Source organism: Panthera pardus, unplaced genomic scaffold (assembly GCF_024362965.1).
Source record: "Panthera pardus isolate Hobbes unplaced genomic scaffold, ASM2436296v1 HiC_scaffold_20, whole genome shotgun sequence".
Classification (NCBI taxonomy): Eukaryota; Metazoa; Chordata; class Mammalia; order Carnivora; family Felidae; genus Panthera; species Panthera pardus.
In genome coordinates this window covers 29,363,723-29,379,093 of record NW_026526766.1, presented here as the reverse complement: position 1 = coordinate 29,379,093, position 15,371 = coordinate 29,363,723, and the positions used below count along the sequence as shown (strand labels likewise).

At 45.7% G+C, this 15,371-nt stretch overlaps 1 protein-coding gene across 5 annotated transcripts in view; it reads left to right on the top strand.

The window, feature by feature from the left end:
• The window catches only part of PTCH1 (patched 1), a 71,533-nt gene extending 59,292 nt beyond the window's left edge, over positions 1–12,241 (top strand). For all 5 annotated transcript variants that reach the window (XM_019423442.2, XM_019423441.2, XM_019423440.2 and 2 more), the window contains 5 exons: positions 2,267–2,409; positions 5,755–5,854; positions 6,404–6,658; positions 8,244–8,799; positions 9,331–12,241. In XM_019423442.2, coding sequence (XP_019278987.1) covers positions 2,267–2,409; positions 5,755–5,854; positions 6,404–6,658; positions 8,244–8,798 — 1,053 coding nt within the window. In that variant the 3' untranslated portion in view covers position 8,799; positions 9,331–12,241. The remainder of the gene's footprint in view (positions 1–2,266; positions 2,410–5,754; positions 5,855–6,403; positions 6,659–8,243; positions 8,800–9,330) is intronic.
• Positions 12,242–15,371: the final 3,130 nt, after the last annotated feature.

Sequence of the window (15,371 nt, the reverse complement as noted above, 5' to 3'; positions counted from 1 at the left end):
TAAAAAGAAGAGCCCACTAACCTAGAGCTTAGAATGTAAATAATTCTTAGTATCATTTCTTCAAAAAAGAGAAAACCTTGAGAGTTAAGAATCCACCAGTCATTTTATTCTGATGTGAATGAAAATCACCTTTTTAAAAAAACTTTGGTAGCTAGCAATGCAAATAAGAGCATTCTAGAACAGGTTGTTACAGTAAAAATGAAAACTGCAGCCTTCAAACTGTTGTGGCGCCCTGGGCCTCACACGTGAGGTAGTGTGAACATAAATGTCCATACCGGTGCTGGGTAAACAATTGAGGAATGCTTCTACCAGTTGTATAGATTTAATTCCAAGAATTTAAGGACTCTCAAGAGCCAACTCAGCTTTGCGAGCAGTAACCCCCCACTCAGTGCTGGTAGCCCACACTTTCATTGAGACACTCTCTACACTCAGGATATGGTGTTCCTACCTGATCCTGTATGTGAAGATCTATTTAAAGCAGGCAGTTACTGCTCTTCCAAGGTGTGTAAAATGATGGAATAAGGTTGGTGAGGAGCACTCTTCAGGGAATCAGTGGTTCCTGTCAGCTAGCTATTCCCACAGCCTAAGTTGTACATGAGATGATAAAACCCTGCTTGACCCCTGTGGCCTCATGGCCCAAGTATGGCACAAAATAACATGGTTCCAAACCATCTTGTTGCTTTTCTCCCAAAAGAAGAAAGGTAATTGTGTTGACCCTAAAGTCAACCCCACTCTGAAAGAGCAGATACACTTTAGAGAAAGTATGGACACTCATAGCACATTTTTGTAAACGTTTCTTTCTCCATCTGCTCAGAAGAACAACCTTAGTGTTCTTCCACAGGCTACCCAAGGGATGGGAATGCCCCCAGTGTGTTATAGACCTTGATTTATTTTTTTTATTTTTTTTTTTTATTTTTTTTAACGTTTATTTATTTTTGAGACAGAGACAGAGCATGAACGGGGGAGGGGCAGAGAGAGAGGGAGACACAGAATTGGAAGCAGGCTCCAGGCTCTGAGCTGTCAGCACAGAGCCCGACGCGGGGCTCGAACTCATGGACTGAGAGATCGTGACCTGAGCTGAAGTCGGACGCTTAACCGACTGAGCCACCCAGGCGCCCCTAGACCTTGATTTTTAAGGAGCTGTGACCTGCAGTGTGCCCGAGCTATGTCATCTCGGCATGTCCCAGGGCAGCCCTTAACTTTCAGGCGAAAAAAGGACTTGTGCCAGCCTCAGTCCTCTCTTTTGGGGCCCCGCTGAAAGGCCAGGCAGGGTATAACAGTCACTGACTCATGTTAAAATGGTCCTGGGTCACACTGTCAAGCCAATAGTCTGATTGGTGTCAACAGCATTCTTGACCTAGCAGAGCTTTAGGAAGGTAAAGGAGGTGGGGATATAACCACATGGAGTTAAAATAAGCTTGAATTTCTTTTTTTTTTAAATTTTTTTAATGTTTATTCATTTTTGAGAGAGAGAGAGAGAGTATGAGTGGGTGAGGGGCAAAGAGAGAGAGGGAGACACAGAACTTGAAGAAGGCTCCAGGCTCTGAGCTGTCAGCACAGAGCCCGACACGGGGCTCAAACCCACGAACTGCGAGATCATGGCCTGAGTTGAAGTCAGATGCTCAACCGACTGAGCCACACAGGCGCCCCAAAATAGGCTTGAATTTCAAGTCCTGTATTTTTCTTGTGATACTTCCATGGTGTTTAGAGAACACAGCGACAGAAATGCCACGTCATCCACGAGGAAATATGTACTTAGCACCCAGTTGCACGCAACCCTCAACTAAGCCTACTCGGAAGTAAGATCTTGACCTGCCACAAAATCAGAAAGAATGCTGTCATTCTCACACCACAGCTCTCCCATGTGAATGCTGTGTGCTCATTCAGGTTGGGGGGGGGGGGGGCGGGGAACCCAAGGGGAGTAGCAGTGAATAAAGGGACATTTTGCTCCTTTTTGTATAGTTTTGGTTTGGTTTTTAATTTAAAGTAAATATGCTTTCTGTCTTTTTTTCTCATTGTTCAAGATTTGCGTCAATATCAAATATGATGCAATATCATGAACAGGTCATTTTAGCGTAAGCCTAGATTTAGGTACCAGAGCAGCCCTGATTAAATAGCCCAGGAGCTAAATGGGAAGCTGTGAGGAGGTCCGTACAGGTCCATACAGACCAATTAAAACAGCTTGTATGTAGCATGCTGGACCAAGCTGACCATGGACCAGGCCCAGTCCGGGCATCTGCTCACCCCACATCTTCTCCTTGCACAGGCCTTCCTAACAGCCATTGGTGATAAGAACCGCAGGGCCGTGCTTGCCCTGGAGCACATGTTTGCACCTGTCCTGGATGGCGCTGTCTCCACTCTGCTGGGAGTGCTCATGCTGGCAGGATCTGAGTTTGATTTCATTGTCAGGTAAGCAGAAGGGGAGAGAATCCTTATTTTTAAGAATTGTTACCACTGTTAGGAACTCTGTTGCTTACTTCCTTGTGTGTCCAGTAGACAGCAGCATGTCTTCATTGTGACTCTACTCTCCTTCCCCCTAGACTGATGGAGGTATAACTGACAAATCAGAATCGTAGTGTCTAAGGTATACAGCATGATGTTTTGATATGCCAACCAGTACATTGTGAAATGATTACCACAGTCTGTGACTCCACTTTCTCTTGCGTTTATTAATTCAGAGATATGCTGAGAGGTATAAGGAAAAGGTCTTTTTTAGAGGCCTTTTAGGGAACATCTTGGGGAGAAGAAACGGAGAGTCTGTGGCCAGCAGCAAAGACAGCTCCACAGCTTGAAACCAGAGGGCCACCCAGCACCCCGGCGTTGACCTGGGTTCCCCTCAACTGCCCAATTTTGACCTTGACTTCTCTTCCGAAACTATAGAAAACTTAAAAATACCTGAAATTGTCACCTACATTTCATTCTTTCAAGAAGCAAAGGTGGCATGCCCAGATTTCACATTCAAGTTCTCACTAAGATTTAGGGAGTCTTGGGTATGTGACTCTGGTGCCATGTGTTTGAAATCCAGGCCTAGTTTGGATACTTCTCCTTGGAACCCAAGGCAGGCAGTTTCTGGTAGATTTATGAAGAATGCGAGTTTGTGAGGTAGAAAAGAAGGGCCAAGGTTTCCTTCTGAAAAAAACTTGACAACTGCAGGGAAAGACCATTTTCTTGTCTGAAGAGCCTCCACAGCATCGTAAAGTAGCTACTCTTGGATGTGACAGTGCTGCTCTGTGGAGGGACAAGGCCAGAATCATCAATAAGTGAAAGGCCAGAATTAGAACCGTGGTAAAGCAGAACCAAATGTGAGACATGACTGCATTGTTTGGGATGCTTCAAATAATCTGGAGAGAGAATAGAAAAAGGCTTTCTTGGTGTGCATGCCTGTAATAGGTCTTTGATTTTCAAGTAAAAAGAAGAGGGTTTAAAGTTTCAGCCCAAGTTCCCTTATTACAGAAAAAAGATCTATCCATTGGTCTGTGGCATACCCCATAACCCGTTGGGCAGTTCGGCAACAGAGAGTTAGCCTTCCTTGAAGGAGTGCCGGAGTTTACTGTGTGTAGTTTAGTACAGGGTAAATGAAGAGGTAAAATAGCTCTTGCATCGTGGACCAGTACTTCTCACACCACAGAGTGCTTATGAATCATCCAAGGCTCTCTGCAAATGCAGGTCGGATTGCACTGGGTGCAGGGAGCGTGTAGAGTGGGATTGGCATTTCCAGCCAGCTCCCAGGTGATAACCCAGGCTGCCAGTCTTCTCTGCACACACTGTTAATCACCTGACAAGCCAATTAGTACATTCTTGTTTGCCAATACCAGGTAGATAGATGTATGCCTAAATTAGATCAAGGTTTTGGCCTGAGTTTTATTTTCAGCTCTTAACTTCACTTTGGCGTTTCCTTTATTTTCTTAGCACACACATATTCAGGCATTAGTAGATGTTTCTTTATGGTATAAAACCCCTGTGTCAAGCAGAGTTTCTTCTGTGTTTTTCCTCACTCGACACAATGCAGTTACAAGCACCTCAGTGCCATTTTACACAACGAATAATGTGGACCCCGATGGCCTCCATGTAGCTTACAGTCTCTGGGGGGAGAGAGAGTTCATGGCACTTCAGAACCATGGGAAACACTGAGTGTGATGGGGTCTCAGAGGATCTAACTCAGCCCTGTGGGGACGCCAAGTGAGACACAGAGGGGAAACGTAGCCAGAATTAGAGCAACCAGCTGGGAACCACGATGGAGGGCAGAATCCCAGCTCTCATCCAACCCATAGCTTCCTGTTCTCTCCCAGAGATATCAGGGTTCTTGTTTCAAGCACTTAAAAGGGCTTCCCATTTTCTAGAACTGGATGGATTAACCTGATAAAGCCCTCACTGAGGTCAACTAAATGAGCAGACATTGTATACGCTAAGCCGTCAGAAATCTAATTGGTCTGTTTATTCTACAGTTAGATGGATGGGATGCAAATGTCTTAATGCCTGCTGCTGATATATGCTTCAGCCTAAAGTTCCAGCAGTTTACATTAGAGCAAGACATTGGCGGCTTGGTTTTTACTAATGCAGTTCAGAAGTTTCTAGTGTTTACAATAGCTGCAAGGTATTTGTGTTTTTATAGGGAATCTCTCTCCTTTCATCTAATGTCGAAACATATATAGTCATGGCAAAGTTTGGTGCCTGTTCTGTTTTATGATCAAGAGGACCCTTAACAGATAGATATCTTGCCCTCCCTCTTCCCAGAACATCCTGAGCTCTCCGCCCCCCACCGCAGCCCCTCCTTGCAGCAAAATCGCCCTACACTCAGTTCCAGAAATGCACGTTTGCGTGGAGCCCACTCCCTCCAGCTGTGTGGAGTGTCCTCCAGCAGCTCTCCCGGGCTGACAGGTTTACCTTGGTATTCATGAAGGATCCCAGACCTTAGCCCTCAATGGTGGGAAAGCAGGGCCACTTGCGCACTCTCCCCTTCTTCATGGTGCTGCGGCCTTTATGTTTGAATTGGCTGACGCAAAACAAGAGTATTCAGAGATGCTAAATTGTTCAACAAAAGCTTGGCCCGCAGAGCAGCCCCCTCATTGTGGACCGCCCTCCCCCGCACAGAATGGGCAGCGTTTTCTCTGCAGAAAGCTGGTTCTTGTGTTCTAAAAAGGTTGCAATTGGAGCTGTTTGGTAAAACTGGAACTCACAGAATTCTAGGCAGAAAGTTGTGATTAATGAAAGCCCAGGGAAAGCCTTACCTGATACGCTAGAGACTTAATTAGAGATTCTGCTCTAAGATGCTGAAGCATTTCACAGTGGATTAGCTGCCTGCAGAAGTGGGCTGCTTTTCCTCCTGAGCTAAATTGTTTAAATTCTACACCCTTCACTTCATTTGTTTGCTTCTGCTGGGTTTTCACGGACGGGGCCCCTCTGCATTGTATTTGTGCTTCCAATCTGCTCAGCCATTCAGCTCACATTCCATATTTTTGTGTTTGTGTAACACATTCATAAATAACATTACATGCCAGGAGATTTCAGCAAATTAACAAACTAATTTTTCTCTCTTCCCTTCACAAACTAACACTTTGGGTTGTGGAATGTAGTCCTCGAGAGTCACAAGGTAAAAAGAGAAAAAAAACTAATGTCGTGCTGAACCACAGTCTTTTAAACTGTGGGTTTTGTTAATTTTGGGTTTTGACGCGCTGTGTAATATTTGGGCACGTGAAGGCTTGCTGCTCTTACTTTTGCCACAGTGAATGTTCCTGTGTCCCTTTTATCTTCAAGGTATTTCTTTGCTGTCCTGGCAATCCTAACAATCCTGGGTGTTCTCAATGGACTGGTTTTGCTTCCAGTCCTGCTGTCCTTCTTTGGACCGTATCCTGAGGTTAGTAATTATGCCGGGCTGTAATGGACAGTCCCCAGGCCACCTGAATGCTGTTTTTCCTTGTGTCACTGTTCGTTTAGATCTTTAGGCAGACCCACATTGCCAATTGTTTACTTTTTCAAAATATTTCAGTAATTATGAAGTTTTTCATAGAAAAACTATGGCTTTTTTCCTCTTCAATTTAATAGTTTGGGAGATGCAGGACTAGTTTTGTTTGGGTTTTTTAAACCAACTGATTGGCGGCCTGAGTCGTGTAGTTCAGTATCAGTGAAGCATTTTCCACTCAAGATGAATATCTGGGCTTGAATCAAAGGAAGAGGGGCACAGCCTGCCTTTCCAAAGTGTAAAAGCAGAGGGCAGCTCTTTTGCTCCAGCTGTCAGGCCTGATGGTCCTCGAGGTGGCAGAGTGGGGGAGGGGATAGCAGGAGAGGCTGGGGCAGTCGGGGGATGGGTGCAGAGACCCCTGAACAAATACTGTGCTTTGCACTTTAAGTGTGACCAGCAGGTAAATGGATGATCACACTTTTAACATGGAATCTCCTTCAATAGGTGTCTCCAGCCAATGGGCTGAACCGACTGCCCACCCCTTCCCCTGAGCCGCCCCCCAGCGTGGTCCGGTTTGCCATGCCCCCCGGTCATGCAAACAATGGGTCCGATTCCTCTGACTCAGAGTACAGTTCTCAGACGACAGTGTCGGGCATCAGCGAAGAGCTTCGGCACTACGAGACCCAGCAGGGCACCAGGGGCCCTGCCCACCAAGTGATCGTGGAAGCCACAGAAAACCCTGTGTTTGCCCGCTCTACAGTAAGTCACCCTAGAGGCCAGCCCCTGCCTCCTCTATGCAGCAAATCCCAGACGGATAGGATTTAAAAATAAAGTATAGGTTAGGTAGAATCCTATGAAATTGCCAATCTTTGACTCCAACTATAAAAACATGAGTTGCGTGTGGTTCTATCTCATATAGGTTAAAAAGGGCAGGGGTCAGTAACAGTAGCTACAAAAAGCATTGGTATGTGTCTTGTTTGGGCTAAGTATAATTTGAGTTTAAGGGCCAGAGGTAAAGCATGCTTTGCTTTTTTTTTTTTTAAGCCGTATGTCATTTTAGAATAATACTTTTTTTTTTTTTAATGTAGTGGTATTTTTATTGCCAACAGAATGATTTTCTTTTCCTCTCACTTCTGTTACTTTTAATTGCCCTTGGTACAAAATTATTTCAATTATTAATGTCCAAGATTTTACCAGAAGGAGCTGGAGGGAGCAGAGAAGCTTAGCCTTCAGTAATTCAGGACAGCCATAAGCAGCCTGGGAGCCCCTTCTCAGAGGCTCTAAGAGCTGCAGCCATGCTCCCTAGGATGTCCTCAGCCCCCCAGGCCTAGAGCACAGCACACAAAACCCGAGGAAGTTTCTAAGGCGCGTGCTGCTCCAACTCAGGGCCTCCTGCTGTCCCTCCAGGAAATGGGTATTCCAGTCCCAGGCCAGAGCAGCCCTTCCATGAAAGAGAGAGAGGCCAACCAAATAACCTAAATTTTCCTCTTCTTACCCCCCGTGACGATGCCTGCTGAGCTGCAGTGTGAATCTGGTTTTGTTCAGCGGGAGCCTAAAAATAGGTACAAGCTGAACGACTTTGAAGTTGGTCACGGTCCTTTTGATTGATGTGGCCACTGTGTTGCTCCATGCTTTGTATAGAGACCCAGAAACCAGATTCCTAACAACCGGACAGAGCAGCACTGCCCCATGGAACTTTCTGCGATGATGGAAACGCTCCCTCTGTGCTTGCCAGTATAGTAGCCACTCACCACATGTGGCTGTTGAGCACTTGAGATGTGGCTAGTGCCACGAAGGGACTGAATTTGGGATTGTTCTTAATTTAAATGCAAATAGGCATATGCTCCTAATGGCTACCGCCCTCAACAGCATAGGTATAGACAGTCCTGCCGACGTGCTGCATTTGTGCGAGCCGGAGCCAGATGCTCAGCAGTTCACAAAGAGGACGAGCTTGGGATCTGACTGTGCGGCACAGGGTGGAGTGGCAAACCGAGAGGGGGGCAGCCCGGGTGCTCTCCAACCACAGCCCTGCATTTATGGGCAGCAGCTGTATGTGTCTGGCCAGCTGTGCTACAGAAAGCCTAGACATAGGGTCCAAATAAGGCCTCTGCCACGTCGTGGAGGTTCTAAAAGAACAAGTTTTTCTTTTGTGGGTGGAAGGCCCAGTTGGCTCCCGGGGGCCTCTCCCAGCCATTTGTGGGGCTGACTGAGCACTTGGTGAAGAGCTGTGTGTGGGTGGCCGGCGGGAACTGGAGCCAAGAAGGGAAGGCTGGGAGCGGCGGGGGGCAATGCCCTGCCTAGGGTTAGCACCCCGCCTGTTTTAACCTGCCCTCGCCCTCTGCAGGTGGTCCATCCCGAAGCGAGACATCACCCACCCTCAAACCCTCGACAGCAGCCCCACCTGGACTCAGAGTCCCTGCCTCCAGGACGGCCAGGCCAGCAACCCCGGAGAGAACCCCCCAGAGAAGGCTCACGGCCACCCCCCTACAGACCGCGCAGAGACGCTTTTGAAATTTCTACTGACGGGCATTCTGGCCCTAGCAATAGGGACCGTGCGGGCCCCCGGGGAGCCCGTTCTAACAACCCTCGGCACCCAGCATTCACTGCCATGGGCAGCTCTGCGCCCAGCTACTGCCAGCCCATCACCACTGTGACGGCCTCGGCGTCCGTGACTGTTGCCGTGCACCCGCCGCCTGCCCCCGGGCCCGGGTCCGGTCGGAACCCCCGAGGGGGTCTCTGCCCGGGCTACGGGGACTACTCTGAGACTGACCACGGGCTGTTTGAGGACCCCCACGTGCCTTTTAACGTCCGGTGCGAGAGGAGGGATTCCAAGGTGGAAGTCATAGAGCTGCAGGACGTGGAATGTGAGGAGAGGCCCCGGGGCAGGAGCTCCAACTGAGGTATGTGCGGCCAGTGGGTGGGCCTCGGCAGCAATGGAGGGGCACCCAGGGGCACGGAGGGCAGAGCTCCCTGGGGGTTCTTTAGGCTGCATCCTTGGTGAGCCCCTCGGCATTGGCATGTCCCACACTGAGCCCCAGGGACCTCTCATCTCCCTGGCAAGGATGCCACGTCCAAGCTTTGCCATCCTCGGGGAACCCATGGAGCCCCAAACTGGGTGTCTCACCTCGCTGCTCACCTGTTGAGGGTTAGTGCAAGTTAACAAAGACGCTAACAGCTGCACCTTTCACCTGGTTTTCAGGCTTTATAAAGCCCCGCCACAGGTATGTATGCCACACATACAGCTCGATGCGTCGGTTACACAGTGAACACATCCGTGTCGCCAGGCCCCAGATCAGCCTCTCATGCCCTCCACCCAGCACCCCCAGCCTGAGTTCTAATACCACTGAGCAGTTTGCCTACTTCTGTGCTTTCTGAATATACAGACTCGTATACCCATTGCTTAGTTTGACTTCCTTTTTTTTCTTTCAAAGGGTGAGTAAAATCTGAAGCAAAGAGGCCAAAGATTGGAAGCCCCCCCCCAACCCCCCCGAACTGCTTGAAGAGAACTGCTAAGAGTTATACAGATGTGCGCACCGGGAGAGCAGTTCAGTGTTACTGTAACCGACTGTATTATTTTGTGAAATAGTTCTATAAATATTTAAGAGGTGTACACATATGTAATATACGAAGGAACCGATGTAAAGTAGTGAGATCTGGGCTCTCTCCACTCCTACACCCCGAGTGGGCGGTGGGGAGGCCACAGCGGGGCCCCTCCTGATTTGTACATTGGTCTCTGTGCCACAACCAAGCTTAACTTAGTCTTAAATTTCAGCATATGTTGCTGCTGCTTAAATATTGTATAATTTACCTGTATAATTCTATGCAAATATTGCTTATGAAATAGGATTATTTTGTAAAGGTTTCTGTTTAAAATATTTTAAATTTGCATATCACAACCCTGTGGTAGTATGAAATGTTACTGTTAACTTTCAAACACGCTATGCGTGATAATTTTGTTTAATGAGCAGATATGAAGAAAGTACGTTAACCCCGGTGGCTTCTCCAGGTGTAGTTGGATGCGATTCTGTTTGGCTGTGCGTGTGAACACGTGTGTGGTTTCCCAATGTACTGTACTGTGATTTTTTTTTTCTTTTTTTGTTTCTTTTTACTGTCTGTAACCCTTCGTGGGCTCCGCCCTAGTTAGGCTGGAAGAGTCAGGATATCTTTATAGCTTGGTGCTGGTGGAAAGCTAGCCCTGAATGTCGCCTTATCCCTCTGCCCGACTTGCTTCAGGTACGGGGCGTCTCTTACGATCATTGGCTGCTATCCAGACACTCCTAGTTCATGCCTCAGAGGAGATGGGCTCCGCTGTGTGGGTCATTGTGGTGGACGTTGGAACCTCAGGGTTTAGAGCTAACATCTGTTCATCTTCATTGGTGTTAAAGAGTTCTAGAACGTGCTTAGTGGTGAGCCTCACCTGAGCCATGAATGTTACTCTAGAGTAGGCAGCATCATTGTACCTCTCGTGACACACACACACACACACACACACACACACACACACACACACGCCCACACACCCTCAAACGTTCAAGAGCAGATTGGAAATCTTTTGGAGACAATGATCCTGCTATGAGTGGAAAAACCTGTTGATTCTGGGTCCACAATAAACCTGGAGGTGATGTTTTGAGTTCCTACAATTTAAACTCCCCTCTTCCTAAATTGCACAGTTGGTGGGGCTTTCTAGATCTCTTTGTATCTTCTTTAAAAATAAGTAGTGAGCATCCAGTGTGGTGGTATGGAGTTAGAAGTTCTACAGGATGAGAGCTTCAGAAGGATCCTTCTCAGTGCGTTAATGTTAACATTATGAGTACACACTTCCTAAATAAACTGTGTCCCTCCTCTCAACCTTATTAATGTTCTTTCAATGTGACATTGATCGAAGAGCAGGGAGATGTTAATTGCATACACCCCACTGAAGAATGTATATGGAGGCAGATCTATCAACCAGGCATTATTTTTAAAGATTTGCTTCTGTATCGATTCTGTTGTCTTGCTTTGAGGTTTGGTCTTCCTCAGCTCTTAGCCAGAAACCAGCAACTGTCGGGGAAGCAGTGGATACCCGGACTAAGCTACTGTAGGAGCACAAAAATGGCAGCTTCCATTGTGCCCTCCTGTTTTACACGGAAAATCTCAGTCAAAAGTCAATGGGCTCCCAGTAGTACCGAGCAGTATAGTGACCTCAGACCCTAAAACTTGCCACAAAACTGTAAGATACTAATTGTAAGCCACCTGTGGCCGCCAGGTGTGTGTGTTAATGTGCCAGGGGCCCCGACGGGCCCACGTCTACTGTTTGGTGCCTCTGTCAGCCACACTGTCTGTCCACCTAATAGCCAGCTCTGCTCAGAAAACTTAGGTCCTGCGTTCAGGAGAGAGATGATGCAAAATTCTGAGGTCTGCTTCCCTCTGGCTCGTGGCATGCCCTCCTCGCTCCTTTCCTGAGCCCAGCTTGTGTGGCGCATGACAGTTTGCACAGCCCTGCTTTCTGCACAGTGTAGAACTTTCTCCCGTAGTCACATTGGCAAAGGGAGAACTCGGGGGCTGGCAGGCAACTAGAATTTCTCTCTCTCTCTCTCTCTCTCTCTCTTTCTTTAAAATAGTTTTATTTTGTCTGTCTTGTTTGTTCATTTGGATGTTTTAATTTTTTTTAAATCTTTGCTGATATTTATAATTTTGTATCATAAGAATGTTTTCCTACAGTATTTGTCATGCCAGTTTATAACAAAAAATGCAGGGATTTTATTTCTATTGGAAACACTATTACAGCTATGTTTTACTTTTGAACAGAATTTTTATTTGTATAGAGTGCTTACTAATGTTAAATAGTTCAGAGTATATAACATCTTCATTAAAGACTCATGGTAGGTTTTAGTGTAAGGAGTTTAAAGGAAATAAATATTCAAACTGGGTCTCATTGTCTGCCAATTTTGGCAGAAATGGGTTTGTGTCATTTCAATTACAAAGATAAAAGTATGCCATATAATTTATTTATATGAAAATTTATTTTTGTAGTGTACATAGTAGTCATCAAGTCTTTTGACAGAAGTATATTTTTAAAGAATTTATATGTGATGAATCCATGATGTCTGGAACTTTGCTGAGACATGAGTGGGGCACGCTTTTCATTGTAAAGTACAGCAAGGAAAAGAAAATGCTTAACAGTGTTAAGAGAGTGAGATGGAGTAAATATTCATGCAATTGTGTATTAGTTACCATTTGTGACCTAGTGTGGTTCTCATTTTAAACCTTGGAAGGCAAAAATGTACAAACTCTCTAAATATTAATGTTCAAACACTGATAGAAATTCTAACATGAATAAAAAATAATATAACTTGTTGGTTATGTCTTTGTTCATGGAATGTTTTTTATTACAGTGTTTTAGGTAGGCAGCACGTCAGACCATCATAAACTTTGTTGATTTGTCTTAGTAACATTGCTAAAGAATCCTTTCCTGTTCTACCTCATGGAGGCATTGTTGATATATGAAAAGTTCTAGGTTTTTATTTTCTGACACCGAGAAAGTTCCTCAATTACCATTCAAAGTGATCCCCTCCTCATCACTTAACATCTTTGTGATGCCTAATAATTAGAGGGAACATTTATAAAGATAAATTTGATGACTATTAAAATAAATGGAGGTGCCATACTTAAATAGGAGGGCTGACGATACGGGACTGATTGAACCTGATCTAGAATGTTTTCTTCTGAATGTTTATATGATTACATCCCATCTTTACTAGAGCCATGGAGAAAAGACCAGGAATATCGTAGCGATCTGAAAGCAAAGAGCGGTGGGGAAGAACTCAAGACCCAAACTGTTACAAACACATGGTGAGAGGTCGGCAAACTGCAGTCCATGGGCTTCCTCCTGTTTTTGTAAAAATTTATTAGAAGACAGACACACCCATTGACATACAGATTGTTTGCCTATGGCCTCTTTCCAGCTACAGTAGCAGAGTTGAGTAGTTGTGACAAGTGTACAGCCTACAAAGCCTAAAATAATTTACCGAGTGGCCCTTGGGAAAGAGTTTGCCGATCCATTTTAAGATAGGGTCGTCCTAGGCCGATGATACTCAAGTGGGGCTCATGGATCAGCAGCATTGGAGTGTCTTGGAAGTTTTCTAGAAAAGCAGAACTTTCACTGCCACCCCAGACCTACTGAGTCCTGGGAGTGAGGCCAGGAATTGTGCTTTAACCAGCTGTCCATAGTTCTGATGAACGAGCAGAGGCAATCCCTAAATTCCTTCCAGCTGAATGTGACCATGGTTCTATTATTCGACTCAGGCTACACAGCCAATGCAGGCCAGATCTGAAAACAGCATAGACATCCCAACTCCTCTGGGTGGTCTTTCCGCAAAAACGCATGTTCATCCCTGGGAAACAGTGGAGGAGACCTGTCAACTGCATTTGTGTCTGGGAGGCCAGAGAGAGGAATTCCTTTTTGGTGCTCTACTACTGCTGTGGGGCAGGACCTCAGTGGAGGTTGTAGGCCTCAGACCCTCATCCACCCTTCCTGCTGAGAGGGTTACGTACAGGTGACCAACTCTGACTTGGGCAATTCTCTTGAAACCCTGGAGCTTCTTTTTCCTCATCCGTATATAAACTAAAGATAACGCATATCCTTTACAGACATCTGAAGGTCAAAAGCTGTGATGGTTGTGATGAGGTCTGGCCCAGAGGGGACAGTAAGAGTCAACTGAAAGAATTGGAACCTCTGTGGACCCTACACTGAATAAGATGCTTGGGTAATATAATGTCTTCCTTGATAGATGCTTTATCTAAAAAAAAAAAAAAGTCATAAAGTGTTAAGCAGGGTTTTCTATCTTATAACCTCATCTTCCTACCATGGGTCTAATCAGCAATCTGTTCCTAAAGCCCTTCAGTGGTAAATTTCATACATAATGCTCATTTGGTTCATTCAAAAGTCATGAGGAGTTGGTACTCCCTAAAACTGGCATGGAAAATATTAATTGCATTAATTGGAATTCAAATTGAGAGACGCTTTCTTTTAGACATGTTTTATACCACCAAATGCCCATTCATTACCATCCAATTTTATATTCTTTTAAAATTACATATACCTAACTAAGTAAGCTAGTTTAGTTTTTCATGTTGGCCTAGGGAGAAGTTTTTAATCAGATTTGTGTCCCAAAATCCACCATATTTATTCAGGACTTAGGTAAACATAAGGCCCCATTATTTTTGGCACGATGGGCATATTTAACAGCTTTGGGAATGCTGCATGCTGCTAAATTTCGGGCAGCAGCCACGTTGATGTAAAGGCAGGTGTTTCATTTTTGGTAACTGGCATCTGACCTCCCAAAAGGAGAAGAGGAGATGGCCTATTAATCATCCAAAAAGAATATTTGCCAAGTTTTAATTACTTTTAATGAAGGTTGCACCTAATGAGAACACGCCTAGAACATGAATCTGTTTAATCGTTCACATCAGAGCCTGTTGGATGCCATTTTCTGCCTCAGTTCCCTGCCGGGAAATTACAACAACTGCCATTACAGGGGTCTTGAAGAGACATTCCGGTGTGTTAGGAACTCGGTAGACCTCAGGAAAATGGAGGGACCCAGGGGTCTCTGTTCCATGAAGAAGTGATCAGTAGAGATGACCCAAATTAAGTTTGGCCTGGCCAAAGCATGGGCGTTCTACATGGCAGGGTGTTTTTTATCATTCCCACCAACTCTTCAGGAATTTCTTTTCTTGGGGCAAAGAGAACAAGCTTTTCAACTGAGAGGGAGCCTGTGCCCTGACAATGAGACACCCCCCACCACCACCCCCCACTGCCTAGGAAGCAGTGTAATCTAGAAGAGGCAACCACAGCCATATCTTTCTCAAAGTCGACCAAACCCCTTTACATTCCTTTTTCCTGGAGTGTGTTCTCTTCATTCATCTGCTTCCTATTTACAGGACTCAAGACTGAGGGCATAGGAGTGTGATGTAAGTTATCGATGAGGGCAAAAAGGAAAAAAAAAAAAAAAGGCAAAATAAGAGTTCACACTAAAGCAAGCCCAGAAAATACCTCTGTCAATAGTACCATCTTTGTACACAGTGGACAACAGCTTGTGTTCTCGTGGAAAAGGGGGTGGGGGATAAGAACCGGTTTTATTTTTATAAAGAGAAAAATCATGTAGATGGAGGGGAAATTGATGAGCAAGTTCTGACTGGTGAGTTATTATTATAGGAGGATTGCAGCCTGAAGCCCACACTAAGATGCCAAAAGAATAATCTTTGTAATTACAAATTTCAATCAGCAGCAGCAGTGGGTAGCCTCCTGGTGAGAGCCTCTTTTGCAGCAAGAGGAGAAGCAAGATGAGGCAGGAATGGAGAAAGGCAGGAGGCCCTCTGCTTCGCACTGGGAGAGAAAACAGCTATCTATCAGAGGGCACGCGGCCAGATGTCCAGAGTGAGGCCAATACCGTGGAAAAGGCCAAAGTGCCGCCCAAACTAGGAAAAGACCGTC